The sequence below is a fragment of the Phragmites australis genome, chromosome 1 (genome assembly GCF_958298935.1).
Source record: "Phragmites australis chromosome 1, lpPhrAust1.1, whole genome shotgun sequence".
NCBI lineage: Eukaryota > Viridiplantae > Streptophyta > Magnoliopsida > Poales > Poaceae > Phragmites > Phragmites australis.
Window position 1 is genome coordinate 43,202,854 of NC_084921.1, and position 25,371 is coordinate 43,228,224.

General features: G+C 49.4%; 4 protein-coding genes and 1 pseudogene across 6 annotated transcripts; 1 reads left to right on the forward strand and 4 right to left on the reverse strand.

Moving 5' to 3' along the window:
- Positions 1-1,389: 1,389 nt before the first annotated feature.
- Positions 1,390-7,204, forward strand: LOC133920725 (cellulose synthase A catalytic subunit 4 [UDP-forming]-like). Its single transcript, XM_062365323.1, has 13 exons — positions 1,390-1,907; positions 1,984-2,090; positions 2,184-2,235; positions 2,329-2,476; positions 3,097-3,363; positions 3,457-3,799; positions 3,889-4,026; positions 4,686-4,811; positions 4,910-5,122; positions 5,201-5,447; positions 5,528-5,727; positions 5,855-6,208; positions 6,287-7,204. The coding sequence occupies exons 1-13, from the start codon at positions 1,739-1,741 to the stop codon at positions 6,869-6,871; spliced, it is 2,949 nt and encodes a 982-aa protein (XP_062221307.1). The 5' UTR covers positions 1,390-1,738; the 3' UTR covers positions 6,872-7,204.
- Positions 7,205-8,872: 1,668 nt separating this feature from the next.
- On the reverse strand, positions 8,873-10,532 carry LOC133889650 (receptor-like protein 51). The gene has a single exon (XM_062330100.1). It carries the CDS (start codon positions 10,375-10,377, stop codon positions 9,106-9,108), a length of 1,272 nt encoding a protein of 423 aa, XP_062186084.1. The 5' UTR covers positions 10,378-10,532; the 3' UTR covers positions 8,873-9,105.
- Positions 10,533-11,676: 1,144 nt separating this feature from the next.
- Positions 11,677-15,564, reverse strand: LOC133920736 (uncharacterized). Of its 2 annotated transcripts, none has more exons than XM_062365332.1 (6): positions 15,249-15,564; positions 14,010-14,137; positions 13,302-13,405; positions 12,294-12,381; positions 12,102-12,163; positions 11,677-11,999 (listed from the first exon to the last, which is right to left on the reverse strand). In XM_062365332.1, exons 1-6 carry the CDS (start codon positions 15,359-15,361, stop codon positions 11,847-11,849), a joined length of 648 nt encoding a protein of 215 aa, XP_062221316.1. In that variant the 5' UTR covers positions 15,362-15,564; the 3' UTR covers positions 11,677-11,846. The 2 variants fall into 2 exon arrangements, with proteins under 2 accessions (XP_062221316.1, XP_062221322.1); XM_062365338.1 differs by lacking the exon at positions 15,249-15,564 and adding an exon at positions 14,772-14,898.
- Positions 15,565-18,060: 2,496 nt separating this feature from the next.
- On the reverse strand, positions 18,061-19,978 carry LOC133920768 (ras-related protein Rab7-like; annotated as a pseudogene).
- A 1,480-nt stretch (positions 19,979-21,458) lies between these two features.
- LOC133920751 (proline-rich receptor-like protein kinase PERK1) lies at positions 21,459-25,282 on the reverse strand. 2 transcript variants are annotated; one of them, XM_062365348.1, is made up of 8 exons: positions 24,365-25,282; positions 23,474-23,941; positions 23,298-23,384; positions 23,135-23,205; positions 22,983-23,059; positions 22,719-22,866; positions 22,140-22,301; positions 21,459-22,052 (listed from the first exon to the last, which is right to left on the reverse strand). In XM_062365348.1, the coding sequence occupies exons 1-8, from the start codon at positions 25,143-25,145 to the stop codon at positions 21,675-21,677; spliced, it is 2,172 nt and encodes a 723-aa protein (XP_062221332.1). In that variant the 5' UTR covers positions 25,146-25,282; the 3' UTR covers positions 21,459-21,674. The 2 variants fall into 2 exon arrangements, with proteins under 2 accessions (XP_062221332.1, XP_062221338.1); XM_062365354.1 differs by lacking the exon at positions 24,365-25,282 and adding an exon at positions 24,035-24,312.
- Between the last annotated feature and the right edge of the window lie 89 nt (positions 25,283-25,371).

Consider the following 25,371-nt stretch of genomic DNA (forward strand, 5'->3'; position numbering starts at 1 on the left):
ATTTGCACGACGGATCGTAACGTGCAACAGGTTCATTTGGCCCACGCCCCCTACCTGTCATGGTTTCATTCTGCGGTCAGACCACTGCACTTCGTTTCTCTGGAATCTGGATCATGAACTGAAAATGCGCATTGTATATTTGTGTTCCTTTTTTTAAAACGAAAATATGTTGCTCTTGCTTTCTATGTCTCAGAGAATTGTATCGGTGCTAGTACTATTTGGCTTTTCTCACAAAATAACTGTGTCGCGTGGCTTGTTTGGTCTCGTCACTAGCTGTTGTTTGCTCCACCCCACACCCCAGTTGCTGAACCTTGCCGAGCCAATGTTGATCCCTTTGGCACGCACGCATCAACTGGAGGTATTGACTCGAGCTCAGTCTCATTACCCCGTTGATGAGCCAAGCTTGAACCCATATTGTTTCCGGGCTCGAGACAAGGCCTATAGGAACTCCTTGCGAAAAACGCACGAGAGATCATGATATTATAACAAGGGAAATGCTAAAAAAACACCGGGTGTATTTGAGGGGAGGAACACACGATTTTTTTTAACTTAGCGATTTGTTTGCATATTCACGTTCCGACCGAGACCGATAACAACGGATTTTTCTTCTCTAACAGCGGAGAAATTCTTTAGGACCTGATAGGGCTCGGATTAGGGGTTTAGAATTTAAAGCCCTAGGTTCACCATATCCCTCAAGCTTAGAGGGAGGCTTGGAGCAACAAAGAACTAACAGTGGGTGGTGGTGAGACGGTAGAGGACGCCGTCAGAGCTATGGGTTTGTAGGAAAGCGGTGATGATCGAGAGGGCGGTGAGGATGACGATGCGATGGAGAGGCTCGCTGGAGGTAAGGAAGAAGATGATGGGAGTGGAGGTTGGGGCGACGATTTGCTAAAGGTGGCTTATCGGTACCAGAGGCAATGATACGATGAAGATGACGGCGTGCGCGCGAAGAGTCGGAAGGTGGGGATCGGGAGGAGCGGTACGATGGCAAGGGTTATACGTTGGGTGGAGAGAATATGCACAGTTGTATTACCATCATCAAGGCTCAAAAATCGGGTGCTCCTTCGGCCTGAATCACCCGAGCAGCTGGGCCGTGTAACAAACTTTTCAAGCGCCTGTATTCCCAAGTCCCACGACATCGCAACTTCTCCGAGGAAGTACAAGGACGACACATGTGAAAAATGCCCTAGACCACTCTGTCTTCAAGAGCAGGGCAGGTAGCCCGGTCGCCGTCGTGAGCTCGAAAACGGGCTGTCAAAAACGACGCCCCAGCGCGTGCGATCTCCTCCTCTTCCCGCACCGGCGGACCCACCCCCACCGCACCAACGGAACCCACCAACCATACGCCCGCGACATCCGATCCTCCCGTCTTGCAGGTTACGCCCCGCGGCGGAAGCCAAATCACCCGTCACCTTCGCTTCGAAACCCCGCGAAAAAACACCTGCCGCACGCCGCAGCGCACGCACCCCTCTCCGCATGGCGCCTCACCGAACCCTTTGCTTCCATTCTTTGCATCCACCCGCCGATGCGACGCCGACGCCGACGCCCCAACCCCACCCACCGCCTGCCAGCGCCACCTCACCGCACCGCCTCGCCTCCATGGACATGGGCTGCAGGCCTGCAGCTATATCACCACGCCTCCAACCTCCGGCACGCTTAGCCCCTCTCACTCTTTCTCTCTCCCCCGTTCGCTCGCTACTACTCACGGACCTCGAAGCCGCGCGTCGGGGGAGGAGCCATGATGGAGTCGGCGGCGGCCCAGCCCTGCGCGGCGTGCGCGGACGACGCGCGCGCCGCTTGCCGCGCGTGCAGCTACGCGCTCTGCAGGGCCTGTCTCGACGAGGACGCCGCCGAGGGCCGCACCACATGCGCGCGCTGCGGCGGGGAGTACGCCGCGATTGACCCAGGTGCGTCGCGCGTTGCGGTATCGGGGTTTTACCGGTTTGGGGGAGCTAATGTTGACGTGATCGCTCTCTATTTCAGCGCATGGCAACGAGGGCGCCGGAGCGGAGGAGGAGGTGGAGAGCCACCACGCCGCCGGCGGCCTGCGTGAGAGGGCCACCATGGGCAGCCACCTCAGCGATCGCCAGGTGAAATTTAGTCCTGTGCTTGTTCGATTCTGGGTATCACTGCTATTTACATCCTCATCACATTGTGGGATTAAATGAATTTTACTGGAACAGGATGAAGGAGGTCATGCCAGGACCATTAGCAGTGTGTCTGGAGTTGGGAGTGGTACCGATACTTCCTTCATCGTTTATGCCTTTTTTTACCTTCTTCTGATGTTGCTGGATTACTGAAATTTCTTCCCTTACTATGGATTTGAAGAATTGAATGATGAATCTGGGAAGCCCATCTGGAGGAACAGGGTGGAGAGCTGGAAGGAGAAGAAGAAGGAGAAGAAAACCTCAGCCAAAAAGGCTGCAGCAAAAGCACAAGCTCCACCTGTCGAAGAACAGATCATGGATGAAAAGGAGTAAGAATCAAGCATCTATTTTAGAGATCTTTTTTATGACTCATCAAGAACATACCCTTCTATATGCAGAGTGATGTTATAAATGAAAATTAATATGCTATTGAATCATAAACTGAGAATGCCTTTTGGCTTATCATTGTTCTGTTACAATCGAAATAGAAAATAGGATATGTGATAATTAATGACTTATAGCCAGCACCGTTATAAAGTTAGCCCACTTATGCCAACGCTTGTTTTAGACTACCGGATGCCAGCGTTTCTGCATTTCGAACTGTACTTAGTGTTTGATGCAATTACTATCGTATCATGTTTAAGTGATCACCTCGATCTGTTAGTAAGTCTTGTATTAGCAAATCCTTCTTGTAATATAAGCTATAATACTGGTATTTCCTAGTATTTGGATTCTATGTTCAACCTGCCCACCAGTGAACTCTCTCTTAGCCTGCTTTCCAACCTTTTTATACTTTCTGATAAGATTCCAGAAAAGTCTCAATCTCAGAATTTCTTGTTTCATATATCAGTTTGATTTTTGTGTGTGGATAATCACAAATTAAAAGTTTTTTTGGTAAATTTAGGGTGGAATTTATAGTTTCATGTTGTAACAACAATCAATTCTTCAGTTTGACAGATGCATATGAGCCACTCTCCCGAATCATCCCAATATCGAAGAATAAGCTCACCCCTTACAGGGCTGTCATTATTATGCGGTTGGTAGTGCTTGGGCTCTTCTTTCACTACCGTATCACCAATCCTGTTTACAGCGCCTTTGGTCTCTGGATAACATCAGTCATATGTGAGATCTGGTTTGGTTTCTCCTGGATCTTGGATCAATTTCCCAAGTGGTATCCTATCAATCGAGAAACTTATGTTGATAGGCTGATTGCGCGGTATGTTTGCTAGAGCCTAATAGTACATAAGAAAACTACATATTTCGGTAAGCATCGATATGTAATAAGCCTCATCACTCATGTGTGTTACAGATATGGAGATGGTGAAGATTCTGGGCTAGCAGCTGTGGATTTCTTTGTCAGTACAGTGGATCCATTGAAAGAGCCTCCATTGATCACAGCAAACACTGTGCTGTCTATTCTTGCTGTGGACTATCCCGTTGAGAAGGTTTCGTGCTATGTATCGGATGATGGTTCTGCTATGCTCACATTTGAATCACTTGCAGAGACTGCAGAATTCGCTAGAAAGTGGGTTCCATTTTGCAAGAAGTACTCCATTGAGCCACGAGCCCCTGAGTTCTACTTCTCACAGAAGATTGACTACTTGAAGGACAAGATACACCCGTCTTTTGTCAAAGAGCGTAGGGCTATGAAGGTAGATCTCAGTTGCACATTTGACAATATTCCTTACTTTTCCAATTTATATTTTTCCTTGGTTACGTATACCATACTGAATTTATGCAGAGGGATTATGAAGAGTACAAAGTGAGGATAAATGCTTTGGTTGCCAAGGCTCAGAAGACACCTGATGAAGGATGGATCATGCAAGATGGGATGCCATGGCCTGGGAACAATCCTCGCGACCACCCTGGCATGATCCAGGTAATTTGCTTTTCACTACTGTAATATCAATCTAGTAGATCTGTTGTCATATTGGGCAAAAACTTTAACAATAACTGTGTGATTCTACTTCTGATGAAAACGAGCAAGTTTCTAGTATCTATTGTACTTACATTCATAATATTTGATTTAGTATTAGGATATACTCAAGTGCTAATTATTTCTTGCATCTTAGTCAGGACTCAGGACAAAAATATGCCTAGTCCCCCCCTCACAAAAAGAAAAGAAATAAAGAGAAAAGAAAGAGAAGAGAAGGGGAAAAAAAGAACGGCTAGTAATCTGTTGTTCCATTTTCGACTTTACGGAGATACTGTGTATATCATGTTGTTACTTCAATTGATCATTATCTATATGCTAGCTCTTTATTGTCCAGTGTATAAATCTGCCTCATTATTCCGGATAGAGTTTATTACTACTCCTTGATTGAAATAGGACGTTTTTAGATCAGGTGTGATTAACAGTGAAGTCACGGTTTTTCAGATTTGTTAGTGAAATGATTCAAATGTGCTCTTTTGTGGAATTGATATTTCTCTAATATGCTGCTTGTTGATCCTTGCTAGAAAGCCCATGAATAGTTATCATGTAGACAATAGCCTATTCTCGAAACTTACTCTTATCTTACCCCTGGGTTCTGGTAACAGGTTTTCCTTGGTGAGACTGGCGCTCGTGACTTTGATGGAAATGAGCTTCCTCGGTTAGTGTATGTTTCAAGAGAGAAAAGACCAGGCTACCAACACCATAAGAAGGCAGGGGCTATGAATGCTCTGGTAAGACATTCTTCAGAGATATTATCGTATATATAAGTTCAATCTATGGCAAAGTTCTCTTGAATGTGTACTAATTGAACAACTTTCTAATTTGGCAGGTTCGAGTGTCTGCTGTTCTGACAAATGCTCCTTACATTCTTAATCTTGACTGTGATCACTATGTTAACAACAGCAAAGCTGTTCGTGAAGCAATGTGCTTCATGATGGACCCTACTGTTGGCAGAGATGTCTGCTATGTACAATTCCCACAGAGGTTCGATGGCATTGACCGCAGTGATCGGTATGCCAATAGGAACGTTGTGTTCTTTGATGTAAGTACTAAGCCAGTGACATTGCATTGCATCTTAGTTTTCTTCACATAACTATATGTCCATTCTTACAATGAGTAGGTTAACATGAAAGGACTTGATGGCATCCAAGGTCCAGTTTATGTGGGAACTGGTTGTTGTTTCTATAGGCAAGCACTCTATGGTTATGGACCTCCATCTCTGCCTGCCCTTCCAAAGTCTTCAGTTTGTTCATGGTGTTGCTGCTGCTGTTCCAAGAAAAAAGTTGAAAAAAGTGAGAGGGAAATGAACAGAGACTCTCGGCGAGAAGACCTTGAGTCTGCCATTTTCAATCTTCGGGAAATTGATAGTAAGTGCACAAACCTTATGCGTCAGAAGTTCTAAACTCGAAAAAATTGTTTGTCCATTACAATATGGTTGCTTTTGCAGACTACGACGAGTATGAACGGTCCATGCTAATCTCCCAGATGAGCTTTGAGAAGTCATTTGGGCTGTCCTCGGTCTTCATTGAATCAACTCTTATGGAGAATGGGGGCGTCCCTGAGTCTGTGAACCCGTCTACACTAATTAAAGAAGCCATTCATGTCATTAGCTGTGGATATGAAGAGAAAACTGAATGGGGAAAAGAGGTGTGCATTCTTTAGTTTCAGTATCTCCTCTTATATATCAAAGTGCATGTCCTGAACTCCTGATGATACGTCAAATAATTTTATCCTATTCATTGGGCATGACTTCTTGTTTATGTTTTTGTCTCAGATTGGCTGGATCTATGGTTCAGTCACAGAGGATATTCTGACTGGGTTTAAGATGCACTGCCGTGGCTGGCGATCCATCTACTGCATGCCGGTGAGACCCGCATTCAAGGGGTCAGCCCCGATTAACCTTTCCGATCGTCTGCACCAGGTTCTCAGGTGGGCTCTAGGTTCCGTCGAGATCTTCCTCAGCCGGCACTGCCCGCTGTGGTACGGTTACGGCGGTGGCCGTCTGAAATGGCTCCAGAGGCTATCCTACATCAACACCATCGTCTACCCGTTCACCTCTCTTCCTCTCGTTGCGTACTGCTGCCTGCCCGCCATTTGCCTGCTCACCGGAAAGTTCATCATTCCGACGGTAAGCTAGCTTTCATCATGTATACTTTGGCTTTGGGTTCAGATGGCCACAATATTCATTTGCCACTCTTCCTTTCAGCTGTCCAACGCCGCAACGATATGGTTCCTTGGCCTCTTCATGTCCATCATCTTGACGAGCGTGCTGGAGCTGCGGTGGAGCGGCATCGGCATCGAGGACTGGTGGCGCAACGAGCAGTTCTGGGTCATCGGCGGCGTCTCCGCTCACCTGTTCGCCGTGTTCCAGGGCATCCTCAAGATGGTGGCCGGGCTGGACACCAACTTCACGGTCACGACCAAGGCCACGGACGACACCGACTTCGGGGAGCTGTACGTGTTCAAGTGGACGACGGTGCTGATCCCTCCCACCACCATCCTGGTGTTGAACCTAGTGGGCGTGGTGGCGGGGTTCTCGGACGCGCTCAACAGCGGCTACGAGTCGTGGGGCCCGCTCTTCGGCAAGGTGTTCTTCGCCATGTGGGTGATCATGCACTTGTACCCGTTCCTCAAGGGGCTCATGGGCCGCCAGAACCGGACGCCCACCATCGTCGTACTCTGGTCCGTCCTGCTCGCCTCCGTCTTCTCCCTCCTCTGGGTCAAGATCGACCCATTCGTTGGCGGCTCCGAGACCCCGAACACCAGCACCTGCGGCACTATCGACTGCTGAGCGACCGCCGGTCAGCCGGTGCTGTGCCGCCGATGGTGCTTCGCTGGTGTTGCAAGTTTGTGTGTCTGATGCGAAGACGGTTGATTTCCTCTCTCTCTCTCTCTCCCTCTCTGTCGCCTCGGGGCTTTGCCCACGATCTGAGAGGGGTGATGTAGGTTAGTACTATTTTGCATCGAAGTGTTCGTTGTTGTTGTCTCTGTGTAAAGTTTTGATGTTAAACTCGCTGGAAATGTAAGAAGGTATTGTTCAAGTGTGTGTAAATCATAGAAACATGGGAAAGGGAACTGATCATCTGATATACTTTCGAATCAAAAGGGGAGATCATTTACATCAGTGGAACTTGCAATTGCAGCAGTATGCTAGTATATGACTACATGACTGATGATTATGACTCGCAACTAGATTTTATGCACTCGATCTTTAAAAATCCTCTTAATCAATTGAGTACCGAGCACACAAGCTGCCATCATCCAGTAGCATTAACTTTCGACACCGGCTTTCTGAGCCCTGACTATATTTTCAGCACTACAAAGATCATATCTATGCTATTTCTGCGTTCTTTTCACGAAAGGTGAGCACAGCACTGATGACGGCTAATGCGGGCACGCTTCCTTCCCTTCAACATCAACCACTGCCACCTAATTGCCATGAACTACAGAAAAGAGCATAGACAGATAGCTGGATTAATCTGTCGAGAATGCGGTGGGTGCTGTGACCAAATGATGCCTAGTGGACTGCACTGATGCCGCCTCCGTTAAAGCCAAATCACCAGCTGCTCAAGCCTCAAAGGGCTTTAGCGAATTGAGCATATGTGTTTCAATCGGCCAGACTTATTAGCAGGATTCATCTATCTGCCGCGGTGGCCTTGCGCGGTGGGCCTTGCATAACATAAATATAGGGACATGACTCATGAGCTGGGGAACCAATCCTTTCATATGGTGCTCTTGCAATCATGAATATTCTTAGGGCGGTGATCGTTCCGGCGGCAAATTGACACCCCCAGAGTGTGGGCGATTCACGGTGATCTGCTGCGTGTGCACCGACTGTTACAGTACATGCCAATGTACGCTAGTAGTGTCAACGTATCATCATACGTCTGCTGTACTCAAAACAAGTAGGATACGCAAGCGGCAGAATCTGACTGCTGGGTCTCGACCAAGTAGTATTAGTAGTGTCACACGAGTGTTCACACTTGCCAAAAGTGGCATTCACAACCCAAAAGCGACCAATGCCGTAGCAGCTAGGTTTTTGGATTGTTGGGGCGACGAGGGACCCGCGCGGACGGACCAAGATTACATGAAGCTCCTTTTAATCAGGACGCAGTTGGCAAAGACGTAGGCTTGAAGGCTGAAGAAATCGAAACCGGCAGGACGCTTGCATCCAACTCGCAAAAGTCCAAGAAGAGAGGTGCAGGAAATGCACTTTCAACGAGTAAAAAACCACCAAACCGATGCGTGGCCACAGAGACAGAGAGACTGCCGTCTTCATTGCTCGCTCGCTACTCATCCACACGCCCACCAAACGGGCATTCTCTGCGGCGTGCAGCGATCAAATGCCAGGTAGGAACATAAATTCACAAGTCGAGTTCGTGAGTTCGTGCAATCATGCCCTGATTCAAGCAAGCACATCGATCTGTGTTCGTAACAAGGAGTGCGCAGCGCACTCGACAGAGTCAGTAAAATCTACTGGTGCGTACAAATGTGCTGTGTTCAGTAACCAGAAAGGCTCAATGCATCAATTCAGAGTTCAGAGTAGCTATAATCTCAGTCAGACTCAACAAATCCTAAAATCATCGCACATTGATTAACTGGAGCTTGTTCAGTCGGGCTCTCAGCTTGGTTTAGCAGTGTTTTTTCTTGGTGGCCACAGTGGACTATTGCCTGCAGCGACTCATGATGCAGATTAATTTTGCTCTTGTGAATTCTGACACCGCATATATTGTGCAAGAATACGGTCTGACAACATTGGAGAGAGATCATAATGCTCTTGCAAATGCTCCAATGGAAGACGTTCGTTTGTATATAGCTGTTCTTTGCTCCCGATTCAAGGTCTTAAAACATTTAAACCCGACCAAGAGCGAAGAACAGCGCCAAAAAATAGATAAGAATCAATTGGTCCTAGCTAAGACTAGTTCATACATTTCCACGGTACACAGGACAGCAGCAAAGCCGATTAACCAACTCAGCAAAAGAAAGAGGCATCAACAAATCGCACGCGACACGGAGTGCCGCGCATCAACGGCACACCTTGCAGAGGCAGACGAGCAAGATGACCAAGAACGCCAGGCACGACAGCCCGATGGCCACCCCGAGCACCGCCGCGCTGGGCCCGCCCCTCGCGTCGGCCCCGCCGTCCGCGTCCCCGTCCCCGCTGCCGTCGTCGTAGTCAGCGCTCCGCTCCGACCGCGCCGTCGCCGGCGGCGGCAGCACCGGGAACCCGTACTTGTCGCACGGCGCCACGCCCTCGGCGATCTCGGCGGACAGCACTGACCTGTTGTAGCACAGCTTGCCGTTCCCGGCGGCCCGGAACACCCGCAGCCTCGACAGGAACTTAGCGGTGAACGGCACCACGCCGTCGAAGTCGTTGTTCTCGAGGTTGAGCTCCCTGAGCCCCCTCATCTCGACCAAGAACAGAGGTATGCTCCCGTTGAGGCGGTTGGAGCCCAGGTTGAGCACCTCCAGCTCCGGCAGCGTGGAGACGGTGTCCGGGATACCGCCGGAGAGGGAGTTGTTGGACAGGTCCATGGTGGTGAGCGAAATGAGGTCGCCGATGGAGGTGGGGATCTGCCCATCGAGGACGTTGGAGCTGAGGTTGAGGTGGGTGATGCCGCCGAGGAGTGTGAGGGTGTCCGGGATGGCGCCGGTGATGCGGTTGCCGGAGAGGTCGAGATGGGTGAGGTTGGGGCAGTGCCAGTGGTGCGGGAGGAAGCCGGAGAGGTTGGCGTTGGAGATAGTGAGGCGGGTGAGGTGCTCCATGTGGGAGACGACGACGGCGAGCTCCGTGGGCGAGCCCGTCGCGAGGGGCGTGTCCGCGACGGTGAGCTCTGTGAGGTTAGTGAGGTGGGAGAGCCACACGGCGGAGAGGCGGTGGAGCGAGGCGATGCAGGAGAAGGCCCTGAGGCCAGCTGCGAGCTGCTCCGGGGGGAGGAGCCGCGGCGGCGCGGCCGGGCAGTCGGAGAAAGCCAGCGCCCGGAGGGACGTCGCGAGCGCCTCGAGCGCCGCGGCCGAGACGGAGGTGGTGTCGGAGCAGTTGGTGAGGGCGAGCGACGTCACGCGCCGGAACGGCGCCCCCGCGTCGCAGGACGCGTTCACCGCGCCCACGGCGTCCGCGCCGCAGGGGTCCGCCGCCCGGTGCGCGCCGAGGCCGAGAGAGCGCAGCGCCAGCAGCTGCTGCGGGTCCAGCGGCGCCGCGCCCGCGAACCTGACTGAGACGGCCACAACGACAACGAGGCGGAGCAGGGGGAGGAGGCGAGAGGGGAAGAGGGTGGCGTCCATGCCCATGCCCATGCCCGTGGACGCAGAGCACGGACGCACAGGGCGAACGCGCGCGGGAGCACGAGAAAGGTTTCAAAGCCGGGCGGAGGGAGCGATGCGCGCGGTTTACGATGCCTTCGCTCTCGGCGCGGTGCGGGACCCGGCGGTTGTCCACCGTCGGATGGGAAACGTGGACGGACGGGGCGCGCCCCCGCTGGGTGTTGGGTAATGGTGCGGCATGGGACGGTCGCTTTCGGGAGCAGTGTACGCCCGCCGGGGCGCACAGAGGTCGCCTGCGACCGCAGCAGCAGCAGTGGGCAGCGCGTGCCTGGGTATCCGTGCACCCTTTGCCTATCTCATGTTAGTACTAGGGCCAATTGACCGCTGTGGAAGCCGAAAGATGGCACCGGGTAAAGCAGCGCTTGCCAAAGGGTTTTTATTGGGCAGCGGTTTCTGCCACCCCTCATCTCATGTGATCGATGGATCGATCGATCGACTGCTGAAATTTCGGATGGTGCCGTGCGTCACGTACTCGCTCCGCTTAGGCCTTGGCGCTTCACGGCGCAGAGAACACAGCATGGCGCGCGCTGCGAGCCGTAGCGCGCTCGTGACACCGATGTCGCGTTGCGCTTGGAGTGGGGTCGGGTTGGGGCTTGGAGTGGCACTTCTGCGGTCTAACCGTGGTCGCCCTCGGATCGCATTTGCCATGAGCATTTGTCTCGGGCTGCGGGCCTACTCGAGCTCGGTTCCGTCAGTGCTTTTTGGGGTCCCTGATGCAGAGCCCGCTGCGCTGCTTACTATGGCCTTCAAGTTGGACATGGCTGTGGCCCAGCAAGTTGTTGCAGGCCGCAACCGTTGAAGACCCTGTATGTCTTTCTGCAACTTCAGGAGAAGAGGCCTCATATGTGCTTTGGCGCTTATGGCCTTGCCTTTATTATCTTAGTAAGAATTTTGAAAAAAAATATTTGTTATTGTGAATTTAGCTATTGATTAATTGTATTTTGCATGGACTCTTTATTTTGGTATTTGATTTTTTTCTAAGACTATATTTGATATGAATCTTTCTTTTTTTTATTATAACCCTAAATTCAATTATTATTTATTTTATTTGGACTCTTTATTTAGATATTTTGCTTACCAAACCATATGAAAACCGAACTGCTATTTTTTCATATTTTTTTATTCCAATTTTAACTATTTATTAATATTTGATATGAATTTTTTGGTTTAATCTAGACAGTTAGATGTTCATAATAATAAGTTTATATTTTTTTTATGATTGATGTGGTAATTTTATGTTCTTGAGAGTGAACATGATGGTTCTTTTAACACTCAAATAATAATATGTATATTAGATAGGTATGTGTCCATGCGCGGGGCATATATACATGTTCGAACGATCAATCGATCGATCACTAATTACTTATCAAGATCTCGCGCTCATGGACAAAGACACATTCGTAATCACTACACATAAACGCGCACGCACATGACATGAATCGTCAGACGAACTCATCCTCCATCTCCTGCATGGACTTGCCGGCGGAGGCGATCTGGCGGTTGGACGTCATCTTCTCGGCGACCATGAGGCCCTTGTAGCTCCGAATCTCCGCCTGCCTCCCCTTCTCCAGCCGCTCCATCTCTTCCCTACGCTTCTGCAAGTTCATTGTATTAAACACACCCAGTTCGTAGCTTGATTAAACACGACATCAAGCATGCAGTTTAATTATTAGCTCCAGAAAAACATGCGTGCGTACCTTCTCTTTTAACTGAATCTTTCTTTCGGCCTTCTCTGCTGCATTCGATGCCTCTTTATCAGCTGTACACAAAAGAATCGCAACGAAAGATTAAGTGCATATACCATGATCAGTAAATACACAAGACTCCTTATTTCAAAAAAGAAAACACAAGACACGTTTATATGTGCATGTCAGCATGTATGTACGCACCTTTCAAGTCTGGTCGGCGTTCTACCCGGGTCTTATTCAACCTGTTGATGATCTCATTGACACGTTTCTCGACTGTCAACATACGGACCTGTCAGTCAGTAGATAGCTAGTGTGAATTATACTCCAGTGATGTGTAATTTGGTTAGCTGACACAAGAAAAACAGTTGAGGATCAGTTAGACGATTCTATATATCTTTAGAATTGGAGGTGCAGAGGGAATCTGCGCTAGCAAGCAGAAATGCACAGGAAAAGCTTTCTGGATTGGCCATTATTGTCAGCTATCAGTATTAGCATTGATCCCAAATTAATTATATGCACAAGATAAGTTAATAAACTCCAAAAGGCTCCATATCTACTCATTGTCCAATCGAAAATTCTAGTCCTAAAAAAACATCCAAAATGCTTTTCCAACGTGATGGTTATGTAAGGCATACACAGCAATTTGGTCAGAATGAAAATGATACAGCAATCAGGCGAGTGTTCTGTCCAGATACACCCTGCACAGCAATGTGTAAGCTTCTTTAAGGTAAATTTCAGATTTAATTATGTTAGCATGTTAAATTATATTAAGTTGGATCACCCTTAGATACGATCCTGGATCCGCCGCTGCTGCGTAGCACTGAGGTGTTCCCATCACCTTTTTCCCTTTTACAATATTTCTGTAATTCTTTTTAGACAGAAAACATATCCCTACATAATTGATCATCAGCGACAAATTAAGCACACAAATATTCTTCCAAAAGAGCTTAAAATCATAGTCCCTAGTCCCTATATTGTTTTATAAATGATGTTTTAAGTTCAAGCATACATATATATTAACAACTTCATTGAACTTTTGTTCGGAAAAAAAAACTTCACTGAACTTGTACATCTACCATGCACTCTCATGAAAATTATTTTACCGATTAGCATGCTCGTAAAAGGGAATTGATGTAGATTCTAACAAGTGAGGCATGCAGTTTAGGAGGGAGGAAACGGCAAAGTGGTGGAATAATACTGAATCATTACCATCCGATGGTTATGGAAGCCAACTTGACCGACATCCATGGATGGGGACTTCTTGAGATTAGACCAGGGCGTGTAGACCACCTCAACATGGTTCATCTTGTTTCCTGCACAAGCAGCACATGCAAAAGCTGCATCCATCACCACCCGATAGTTGTCACGTTTCCATGATCACATCGCATCGGCCAAATCAATCCAAGCAGATAATTGAGGGGTCCCGTGGAGCGCCAATAATACAGTAGAGAAAAGGTTGCTGCCGGAAAGAAAAAGGCTAGCAGATCGAAAAATAAAGATTCCTATAACATATGCAGCGTGCTTCTGAACCTTTGTAGGGCAGGCTAATACCCGACAGGTCACACCACATTCTATTTTGATTCTTCCGTGGAGAGCATAATCGGAGATGTAAATATAGTTAACGTGTGCGCTAAATGACCTTAGGAAACCTACGTCCATAAATCTTGACAGGAAAAACCTGATCTAGAATAACTTATGTGACTCTTCACTTATTTTCTTTTCTTTTCTTTTTTTGCACTGACTCAAACTAACACAAAACTTAGCTAAACCACCGTATATTCGTGCCATCGTTGAGCAAGATCATACAATTCACTGGATTTAGTCCCGTGCAATGCAACTTAGTTATCTAATTCTAAGGTAGCGCTGCTCTATAAAAGGAGAAACAGGGTAAACTACACTGCTAAAACAGGCACGTACCCTGAATGGAATGCGCCTTTACGAGCTGTGCACAATCCTCCAGTAGGCCCTCGGTGATGGTATCTATCGTCTCGCCTTTCTTGAGCCTCAAATAGACGTGCGCAGAGGATACCTTGTCCACATGGAACCTGCAAGTGACACGGCAGCAACATATGTGATTCATTAACCCATATGTTCTCGTTTGATTGTTAGGCGAGCAAGATTAATAAGATAATTTTTTCATCAATTAAGGTCCCCCAGTAAGGAAGCGCTCCAATTATCATGCAGGTGTGGTAAAAAAAACCAGAGCGAGGCGAGGTCCCCTAGAAACATATAGATACAGCCAGTGACCGATCTAAGGGTGGGCTAGAATTATCCTGAGATCTGATACAAGTTTAATTTAGGGCTCGTTTGGCAGGGCTTCAGATTCTCTCAGAAACGTTTCGGTTTCAGATTCTCCCTGAAAACGTTTCTCTGGTGAATCACCCTCAATTTTCTGAAAACGTTTGGCAGGGATTCTGGATTCGGATTCTTGAAGAAAAATGACCTGAGTGATTCTAGAAACGGGTGAAACACCATTTTAGGTGATTCTCCTCGTAGTATTAAAAATGAGAAACGTTTCAGGTGATTCAAGGTGAAACGTTTCACGTTTTGGTGTGTTTGGTAGGGATTCTAGAGAATCACCAGAGAATCTGAAACGTTTCTTGCAACCAAACGGGGCCTTAATATATAACCTAGCTCACGATTCGTTTAAAAAAAAGAAAAGTCTAATCCAGTACCTACCTAACACTCGGGTCCACCGATAGATACAGCAGCAGCAGCAAGCAAGCAAACAAAAAGAGCTCTAATGGCAGCAGAAGGCAGCCAGACGAGACGACGATGGCATGCAACTTGTCGATCGGTTCTGCTCCTCAGTTTTGGTCGTGACTTCGTAGCCTGGCAGTTGGGAGCGTGGGGATGGGATGCCAGATTGCCAGGACGTCACCAACAGCCTCGTCAGGGCCGAGTCACGCGTCAATCCGCTCCTCTTCCTCGCGGTAACTGAGACTTCACCGCGGCATGCCACATGGTCGCTGGCGCCGGTTCAGACTCACCTAGCTTCCTCTGTGTGCATGCGCGCTAGCTGTACAATGCTGCTACGTAACGAGAGCCGAACTCTATCAAAAGCGCGTACATCATCGTAGGAACGATCGATAGATGGATCGAGAGCGGCACGAAGGAATCTGCGGCCGGGAAGAGCAACGTAGAGTAACGACGTACCAGACGTCCTCGGGGTGGCCGTACTTGATGAGCTCCTCGTTCTCGTTCTTGTCGGCGCCCATGTAGATGGTGTAGTCACCGGCGTCCGGCCGCGCCTTGTAGTAGAACACCATCGCTCAACTCTCTCTCTCTCTCTCTCTCTCTCTCACCTAGCACCTACAGTCTCTCAGCTCAGCCACTGCTACCTGCAGTCTACCACTACGAATTCAGGTGTAGTTCTGTCGCCGCAGCAAAGCGGCAGCTCAAGCAGAAGCAAGGGAAGGAGAGGAGACAGACAGGGGGCGAAGACCTGTGCGGCAACGAAGCAGGCGAGGGCGTGGCGGGTATATAACGGCGTCGAGGGCGGCAGGGTCGGGCCGGATCTCATGGTGAAAAACGCCGAACCCCGCAGGGGTTGCGCCGCCACGTGGAAACACGGTGGATTCGATTAAACAATTGTGACGGGGACGCCGGAGGGGCCATCCGCTATCCCTTTCCGCTTTTGCTCCTCCCTCGCACCCTCGCTTTCTTTAGATTTTTCTTCGGCGCCACCGAGCGCGCAGCAAAGGCAGAGAGCCCCTGGTAATCTTCCCTGCCTGACCTGGGCCTGACATGGCAGCCCCGGCGAAGGGATATACCCGCGTTGACCTGAAGCGTCTGGTGTGACTGCATAATCGATGGTGTCGTGAAAGCGCCGGATCTTTTGCGACAACGACGTCCGCTTCGATCGTTTATTTCAAGCCAAACCCAGGCCCCGAGCGCTTTCAGAACCCCTTTGTTGAAGTAAGTTGTAATGAGTCAAAAATAGAGAGTGAAATCTACATTTCTTTCATTGGACACATATTTGATTTGTACATAATGACATAACAAGTTTATGTCTATTCGATGAGAGAGGCAATGGGCGTCTAATTGAGTAATTGATTGTTATGAATTGTTTTATAATAACCGGTGGCGAAGTCAATAAGCAACCTAAGAGGGCTCGTCTACTTCCTACTCCTCCAGCCCTCTCTTCTTACTACTCCCCTTCTTTCTCTACATCGTCTCTCTCTTTTTCTTCTCTTAAAAAAATAGAGGGAACTAAAGGAGGCTCCATGACACAGCGAGCAATAGCAGAGCTCGAGCCTCTGCTGCACCGTTAAATCCGCCTCTGATGACACCCTTTTCCTTTCTTCGGCAGCCGAGCTTGTTGCCCACCCAGGGCTATTCTCGCCCGCTCACTGTGATTTGATGATTATTACCGTGCGCCGCGCTGCGTTTGCCGTCTGCCATGCTACGAAGCGAGAAGCCAGCACGGCGCGGTGAAGCGACCACCACTCTCGTCCGTCCGCTCGGCCGATCGTGCCCGGTGATTTTCCGTGCGTCCCCCGCTGCGTTTGCCATGCCGCGAAGTGAAGTGACAGGAGCTGTTCGCCTACGAGAATGGGCGCTCAGCCGAAAGATGCAGGTGAAAAGCGAGGGCCCGACACGCAGCCCGGCCACGAGTGGGCGGATGGGGTGGCTGGCCACGGAACGTGACGAGGCGCGGCGCTGCTGGCCGGCCGTCTGACGCAGCAGCGCGCCTACGAAACGAGTGGCTGATACCCGCCTAGGTGCATGCGATTCGCTCCATCCATTCTTGCAATCATTTCGGTCTTTTGATTGTCGTATTTTTAGATTGGCGATTCAAAGTTACGAGACGATAACAACCGAGTCAAAAGGAACGCAAAGGATAGCCTATCAGGTTATCTAGTAGGAGTACGAGTAGTGGCCAAATTGGTGCTTAAAAAATAGTGGCCGGACCGAATTGGCGAGAAAATAAGTGGGGAAAGAGAAGGGACGACGGCACGCATCATCTGGCAGATCAGAAGATTGTCAGTAACGAGACCGTGTGAAGTGAGAAATAAAAAAATGGGAAGCGGGGGGGGGGGGGGGGGGGGCAAAAAGCAAATCCAACAATGGTTCAGATGTTGAACTGATCCCGTGCCATCAGTGGGAATGATCGTGACAGTGGAGATGCCTTGGCAACATCCAAAACCATTTCACTAATTACCTTCTTGTACCGGCCGCACTGAATTCTCCAATGCCAACGACAATATATCAGCGTTCTGATGACCATCCGATTTCTTCATCGGTTGGGCAAGGCTTAGAACCATACATAGATTACGCCAAAATGAATACCATTCCATAGATGCATTATGGGAAAACCTGGATTTTCAACAATATTATTCATCGATTGTACTCGCAAGCTAATATGAATCTCTGATAAACTGCGGAGCATGCAATGCGACAATTCGAGAACAAATGCATCAATTCTTCATTTCGTACATAAGGGGTGATTGATTTAGGTTACAAATGGAATACAGATCCATATGGCATTATACAAGTACGGAAGACCACGTATTTAACGGTTGCTGAGGCCTGTGGAGATGGTGGATCACGCCGAACAGCAGCCTGATGATCTTTGGGTCCGGCTGCCACCCACCACATCGACAGTGTCAGGCACGCACCTTAATGACAACAGTTTAAGGTTAGTGCATCACTTTTCGTTAGTTGCTTATGAAACGAAACATAAATTGTGTCTTTCAATAAAATAACACGCACTGACAAAAGTGAAGTCATGTAAACAACAGACCATACATAAATACCTTAAGAGAATCAAGGTGTTTATCAGTTAATCAGACAACTAATGCCCCCACTGTTGAGAAGACATGGTGGAGCAGTGCCCAATAGGAGAAAATCCACCACTTCATAAAAAACAGTAGTATACAATTGTATCTATACTTGTGTAAAGAAATAGTACATCATATCGCTTTGCATTTGAACAGAAGAATACCAAGAGAGGAAAAGAATGTGCTTACAATTCTTCTTCCGGTTAATTCTTCAGGGCATTCTTTACAATGCATTGAAAAGCATCTTCCACATTAGTTCCTTCCTTGGCAGATGTCTCGAAGTAAGGTATGTTCCCTTTTGAGGCACACCAAGCCTTTGCCTTTTTCTCAGAGACCTAAGATGGCAGTGGCAAGTCAATTAGCAATCCATAGCATAGAAAATGGATAAGAGAAAGGAAAATAAGCTCAAATAATTACCACGCAGCCGTTGCCACCATCAATATCAACTTTGTTTCCGAGCAGAACAAAAGGGAAGTTATCAGGATCAGATGGGCTAGCCTGTCAAGTTAGATTTGAAGGTGAGACAGAAATCACAAGGCACTGGAGGCTTGACAGATTACAAACAATTAGAGATCTTCACCTGAATTAGAAATTCTTCCCGCCAGTTGTTCAGGTTATCAAACGATTTCATTGAATTAACATCATAGACTAGAACACAACAATCAGCTCCACGATAGAATGCAACACCAAGACTCTAAAACCTTTCCTGTCTAGCAGTATCCCATATCTGCAGATATAGAATGCTTCAAATATTGTAATCCATAAAATGGCATACAGAGCTAAGCATGTAAAACAAAATCTCAAATGATTTGGAATTGGTAGAGTAGGATCATGGAAAATGAATTTTCTTGACTAAGCCAAGTCAGGCTATCCTCGTATCCCTACTTCCCTAGGGGCACACAAGTGGTTAGTGGTTAGTCGGTTACATGTACAGGAAACAATTACATTCAGAAATCGCACGAGAACACTTGAGAACTAACCGATTCGTAAAGAGGGTAACAAAACTGACGTACCAAAAACACCGGAACTTATTCATATGGTTGGAGTTATAACAATTAAGAGATGCAAGGTAAGTAAAATGAATCTAGATTATGACAATCACAGATGAAGTTTCATGGTTCAGATACTTCAAGAAAAAATTATTCTGAAGTACCAACTCGAACTTAGCTGAACAACTTGCAGCGTGAAACTATGTCTCATTCTACTCACAACAAGATTCTGTTAATATTTGATTTTTGTCATTATCTGAACAAGGTCCAGGCTGATTCTGTCCATCACGAGAGCCTTCAGTTTCACAGCATACAATAGCAAGACCCCAGTCTCTTTACACTTCATAGACATTTCATATCCGATTTTTCTAAAGGTCCTTGCGCACTACTTTTCAGTTTTCAGCTACATGGTTTTCAGAGATCAACTTGTTCTGAAGTTCCCTCCATTTAGTTGAAAACTTAAAATTGATGCTTTTATACTATGCGCTAAAAAAGTGAGCTTCTCGAGAATGTGCAATGATTCCAGTGCCCAATATCTACCTAGTCCCCAGATAACAAACTTACACCTATAAATTCTTCTAACTGCATTACTTGCTACACTGACAAAATTTCACAACCCCGCTGATATTAGGAAGCATCACAGGCAGCAGATGAATCCAACGAATCCCAGAAATCCAAATCCAAACAGTACTGCACAGTTTATCTTAGGTAGTGAAATTACACGATACCTAAACAAAATGCATCTAGACAATTCGAGAAACAAATCTAGTGCACGACTGTAGCATCATCCATGAGAATTTTAAGAAAATAGTGTACAAAAACAACTTGTTCCAGGCATCAATAAGCATGACTCAGGACTCGGGACTCAGGAGTACTACCTGAAGAGTGAAGAGTCTGTCCTCGAGTTGCACCTCCTTAGGAAATCGGCACCGATGGTGGCTTTGTACTGGTTGCTGAACTTCTTGTTCGCATTTCTTAATTACAGCACAGCTCAAGAAAGCACACTACAAAAATTCCTACATGAAACTAAACAAGAATCACATCTTCGTAACAAGAGGGGGCAAGTAATTCGAAGGATGATGACCTTGAGGAGCGTGCGCCATCGTGAGGCCATCCGGTACCAAGGTCTCGTGCTCCATGCGTGGGAGAGAGAACCCTAAGCTGATGTTTGCTGTCATGACTCGCGATAAAGGGGAACCGAAAGGGATCGGGATCCTCTGATGTCATGATATCGATAATATCGTCACTGACGCATGAGCCCGACTCCACACGTCAGTGATGATGATGTAAAGTTAGAGGATCCTAATCTAACCGAAAGGGCGTTTGGCCACAAGGAGACCATAGAGATGGGCCCGCGGGATCTCGTCCGGTTTGACTCGGAACTCCCTGGAAACAGTTCGAGTCTGATGATTGGTGCAGGCGCAACCACCCATCATCAGCTGTCATTGAGCGATTGCACGCCTCTCTAATCACCCAGATAAAGCAATCAACAGCTGAGATTAGGATACTGGGCATAACATTACGAGTGACTAAGCTCATCACGTATCAGATTACATTTGTAAGACCCAATAGAATCTTGTTCTTGATCATTGCAAACCTACTGAACCGAATTCAATCATCTTCCAGGCGCGCAGTTGAGTTCGGCTATGGGGTGAAAAAACTTCAGTGAGCGAGCGAGCGACAAAGTGTTTTGCTGAACTAATATCCACTATTCCCCACTAATACATACGTGCTTAGCTGAAGTTCTATTTATCTGCAGTTTTGTGAGACACGCCGAAGATGCCGAATCTCTCCGTCCAGCATAAAGGCTGCTTCAACCATTCAACCAAACAACTGATGCCTGTCTATGTTGTAGGAGTCAAATTTACTACAAATACAGAGCTAAAAGTTTCTCCGGCCCTAAGCGCAAACCGTTTAACTCACACTTCTCAGCAGCTAAACGAGAGACTGAGCAAATCCTTCTCTGTATATGTGTCAGTCATAAGTGATAATTAACGAGGTTTATTGTTTGGTTGGCTGTTTATGGTGTACATTTCAGCGGAATTAACGAGATTAATTGGTCAGTTACTAGTGGTTGCTTATGATGTTTATTTCAGCAGTTTATATGGTTGTTTATTAAGATTAATTGCAGAAATTACTAGTGACTAATTCCTGCCTATAAGTCTTGGAGATGTCCAGGCATTGAGGATTTTTCAAAGCAACAAGTCTACTAGCAAATCAATCACATTCCTCTTTTTCTCTCATCGGATTTGCTATGTTGTTGTGTCGAGCTGCTGAATTCCGAGATTGAGGATGAGCGGTATCTCTAAGTCGTTGCTGTCGTGAAGCCTGCACGATAAACGACAATAAGGTTTCTGAGTAGCGTAGCTATGTGGCTGCTCGTGCACTGCCTCGCTGACGATCTGCACTGCTACAAATTGTCCCTGCGTCGAATCCTTTTCTCCATCAACCCGACTATAAATCCATGCTATTTTGGATGTTTATTCTATTTTATAGTCTGCTGCTAGTGTTAGATTATTTTACATCCGTAAATAGATATGAAATATGCCTTAAGTAGAATATAGTATTATTAGAATAATGTGCATTTTCCAACATGGAACAATTCAAATCTTATACCTTTATTCCAACTAAAAAAATATCTTATACCTTTATTTACCTGGAGTGGCAATACACGTGCATACAATTTACAACTTAAATTAACCTTCCCTTCTAGCCAAAAAATCTTACAGCAAAAGAAACAAGAAACAAAATTCAATCCCCCCGGTGGCAGCGTTGCCATCCTGACACGAGCAACGAATAAAATGTTCGTGTCACGGCCGGCCGCCACGCCCGGCCTGCCTGCCGGTGGTGCGCCGGCTCATCCTCTCGATCTCGCCGGCCGCGCGCCCGCCGGACCACTGCTGCGCCTGCGCACCGCCCGCCATCTCACCCGTGTCGCCCGCGCTGCTGCGCGTGTACTCGCTGGACGGGTTCTGCCCGTACTCGCTGGTGGGCTCGCTGAACTCGCTGCTCGTGTACTCCGCGATGGTCCCGGTGCCCGCTGCCGCACCCGGCCCGAACGCCATCCTCCGGAGCCGGCTGATCTGGTCCGTCGTGCCGCCGCCCGACCGCTGCATCGCGCTCTGCCCCGGGTTCACGCCGGCGTTCAGGTCCTCCACCGACAGCTCGCCCTCCAGGTACCGGACGATCTGACCATTCGATTCGAGCGGCGCAAAGTGTTACACTTATTGCCACCAATGCATTCAGTATGAGACGGTTTGGCAGAGGAGCCTTACCTGGCTCATCCGCGGGCGAGACCGCGCGGTCTGGCGCACGGCGGCCGCGGCGCACGCGACCAACCGCGCCATGTCGTACGCGTCGTAGTTGGTCTCCAGCCTCGGATCGATCAGCTCGTCGTAGTTGTCCTCCTCGACAGCTTTAGCCAGCAATGGCCTAGCCTGTTGGACGCAAAGGAAATCTTTTTATCACTAGCTGGATATCGAATGCGGGACACGAGCAGCAGCCTCGTCGGAAGAAATGTGATGTCACATTTAACAATTCACAATCAGTTACCCTTACTTAGTTCACAATCATAATTGAGTGGTTGGCAAATAATCTGGGCAAGTCCTGGGGTAAGACTAGAAGGACACAGTAATTGGAAACGGGCAAGGAGCCCATTGGCAAGCTTTCCAGGTGTGAGCCGTGCCCGCCGGGATTAGATCCCTCGGCGTCACATCCCATCAAAAGTCTCCAATAATGACTCCGGAAAGGGAGCCCAATGTTAAAAAAAAGAAAAAAAAAAGATACAGTAATACGAGTCACTGAATGTTGCAACGATATGGAATGGCTGCATTGGATCAAAGAAAGCCACTCACCCAAGAAACCAATGTCTCAGGCTGATGACCTGAGGATGTCATGATAGGTTTCCTCCCGGTTATCAGTTCCAGAAGCATTACGCCGAAGGAGAACACGTCAGACCTGTCGCTAACTTTGCCTGTGGCAGCGTACTCTGGCGCCAAATATCTGGAGACAAAAAATTTAACAGCACAAATTCAATCTAGATGCACCGGTTCATGCTTTAGGAATTTTTAAGGCATGAGGGCAACTGTTGGGGGTGCCAACAGCGCAGAGCAATTTACCCAAAAGTTCCCATTACGCGCGTAGAAACAGCGGTGGTTTCTGCTGCTTGGTATTTGGCCAGCCCAAAATCTGCAACCTGTACAAAAATACTGCATCTCTCAGATAAACAAATAGGCAAGTAGACTAATGGTTTTCGGTTCTCTCGATTGACCTTTGGCTCGTAGTTGTAATCCAGAAGGATATTTGCCGCCTTGATGTCACGATGGATAATCTTCGGATGACCTGAGAGAGCCAAACCCAGGCAGTTTCATCAGCAACACGAGCTTCAGAAATTTTGTGCAGGAGGAACAGGGGACAAGAGCCAAGAAACTCACAATCTTCGTGCAGATAGGCGAGGCCCTTCGCGGAGCCGACGGCGATCTTCCACCGCCGCGGCCAATCCAGCGACGGCCGGCCGCTCCCTGAGACCAAACTCCAATGTCAGGCAGGGTCCAAAAATTTGCAACTGCGCTGTCAGATACTCAGGTGCACCTGGCGAGAGCGTACGTACCGTGGAGGTGGAACTCGAGGGTCTTGTTGGGGACATACTCGTAGACGAGCAGCAGCTGTTCACTGTGGATGCAGTAGCCGACGAGGGAGACGAGGTTCTTGTGGTGCACGCGGCTGATGATCTCCACCTCGGCGCGGAACTCGCGGTCGCCCTGCCCGCTCCCCGCGCGCAGCTTCTTGATGGCCACCTCTTGCCCGCCCACCGTGCCGCGGTACACGTGCCCGAACCCGCCCTGCCCGAGCAGGTTCGCGTCCGAGAACCCGTCCGCCGCCGCCACCAGGTCTTCGTACGCGAACGTGCCCCCCGTGGCCATGTGCAGCGAAGGGTTCAGGGGCGGCAGCCGGGACTCGGACGGGCCGCGGCTGCTCTGCCACGAGTGCATCAGCGGCGGCGTCGACGAGGGCGTCGTCAACGGCGCGTGCGACAGGTGCGGCGGCGTCACCGGCCGCCGCGGGTCGTAAAACTCGGCTGGTGGCAGGACAAGAAGGAGCACAACGATTAACTAATCCAGCAAGCAGCATTCAGGGATGTACACATTTTTTCGTTACGAACGCTTCCTACTCGGCAAAAATGGAGCCATTTCAACTGCGTGCAAACGGCTCGCCATCCACGGTTTGCACGAACCCACCGGTGCATGGCATGCTGCGCCGCGTGGGCGAGCGCGATGCCACTGCGCCTGCGCGTCGATGTGGCCGTCACCCGCGACACCCGCAGTGAATCAGGGCGTGGAATTGCGCTGTCTCACACGGCCACCCCGCAAGTGTTGGGGTGGGGACTCGCGTCCGAGTCGCGACGCGTATTGTCACATCGACGTGCCCCCGACGGAATGGAACGGTCTTTTTGATCGCGCATGTCAAGAAAGGCGACCTCGTCGGATGTATGCGTACGTACCTGGGAGCCCCTGCGACGGCGGCGGACGGCGGCGGCGGCGCTTCCTAGCCACGAAGAAGTAGATCAGCCCGGCCACGAGGCCGAGCAGGACAACCGCCGCGACGGCCACGCCCACACCCACCGCGGTGCCGTTGCTTGACGACGGGGAGGATGAGGAGGACGTCGACGGGGCCGGCGGAGGTGGAGTCAGAGATAGATGTGACGGCGGTTGCGCTGGTAAAGCCGGGACGCCATTAGGGGGCGGCGGCGAAGCTGGGACGGCATTCGTTGGTGGCGGCGAGGTGGGGACGCTATCAGGAGGATGTGGTGACGCTGGGACGCCGTTGGGAGGAGGCGGCCGGCGGATAACAGGTGGAGGAGGAGACGGCGTTGGCACGGTCACCGGTGGAGGTGGCGTTGGCACGGTCACCGGCGGAGGTGGTGACGGCGTGGTAGTCTGAGGCGGAGGTGGTGACGGCGTGGTAGTCTGAGGCGGAGGAGGCGACGGCGTCACCGGGGGAGGTGGTGATGGTGTGGTAGGCTGAGGTGGAGGAGGCGACGGCGTCACCGGGGGAGGTGATGATGGCGTGGTAGGCTGAGGTGGAGGAGGCGATGGCGTCACCGGGGGAGGTGGTGACGGCGTGGTAGGCTGAGGCGGAGGAGGCGACGGCGGAGGAGGGGACGGCGTAGTAGTAGGTGGCAGCGTGGGTGCCACTGGCTGGGCCGTGGGAGGCACTGGAGCGGGCGCCGTGGGCGTCTGCGGCGCCGGAGCCACCGGCGACGTCGGCGCCGGAGAGGACATGGCGTCGCTGCTCTCTCTCGCGCGGGGGGGTTACTGCGGCGGCGCGCTGGTGCAACGTTAGTCTCCAGGTATCGGTAGACTATGACCAACGCCAGCGGAGGAGGGCAGGAGCGAAGACTGGGCGCACATATCTATGGTCTGGACGCACACTGGCCGCAGCGCGTGATGAGGTGGTTTGCGCAGGATCGCTTAGCTTTCCGTGACAGCAACAGCATGCGCGGCCGCA

What these genes read in the sequence shown, in the direction of transcription:
- LOC133920725 (XM_062365323.1), top strand. Translation starts at nt 1,739, where the DNA reads ATGATGGAGTCGGCGGCGGCCCAGCCCTGCGCGGCGTGCGCGGACGAC. An exon ending in GGAACGTTGTGTTCTTTGAT is followed by an intron (nt 5,123 to 5,200) that starts GTAAGTACTAAG and finishes TACAATGAGTAG; the next exon opens with GTTAACATGAAAGGACTTGA. An exon ending in GAAAGTTCATCATTCCGACG is followed by an intron (nt 6,209 to 6,286) that starts GTAAGCTAGCTT and finishes TCTTCCTTTCAG; the next exon opens with CTGTCCAACGCCGCAACGAT.
- LOC133920751 (XM_062365348.1), bottom strand. Translation starts at nt 25,145, where the DNA reads ATGTCCTCTCCGGCGCCGACGTCGCCGGTGGCTCCGGCGCCGCAGACG. An exon ending in CGCCTATCTGCACGAAGATT is followed by an intron (nt 23,206 to 23,297) that starts GTGAGTTTCTTG and finishes TGGCTCTCTCAG; the next exon opens with GTCATCCGAAGATTATCCAT. An exon ending in CGCGTAATGGGAACTTTTGG is followed by an intron (nt 22,867 to 22,982) that starts GTAAATTGCTCT and finishes TTTTGTCTCCAG; the next exon opens with ATATTTGGCGCCAGAGTACG.
- LOC133920736 (XM_062365332.1), bottom strand. Translation starts at nt 15,361, where the DNA reads ATGGTGTTCTACTACAAGGCGCGGCCGGACGCCGGTGACTACACCATC. An exon ending in ACGCCGACCAGACTTGAAAG is followed by an intron (nt 12,164 to 12,293) that starts GTGCGTACATAC and finishes TTTTGTGTACAG; the next exon opens with CTGATAAAGAGGCATCGAAT. An exon ending in AGATTCAGTTAAAAGAGAAG is followed by an intron (nt 12,000 to 12,101) that starts GTACGCACGCAT and finishes ATGAACTTGCAG; the next exon opens with AAGCGTAGGGAAGAGATGGA.
- LOC133889650 (XM_062330100.1), bottom strand. Translation starts at nt 10,377, where the DNA reads ATGGGCATGGGCATGGACGCCACCCTCTTCCCCTCTCGCCTCCTCCCC.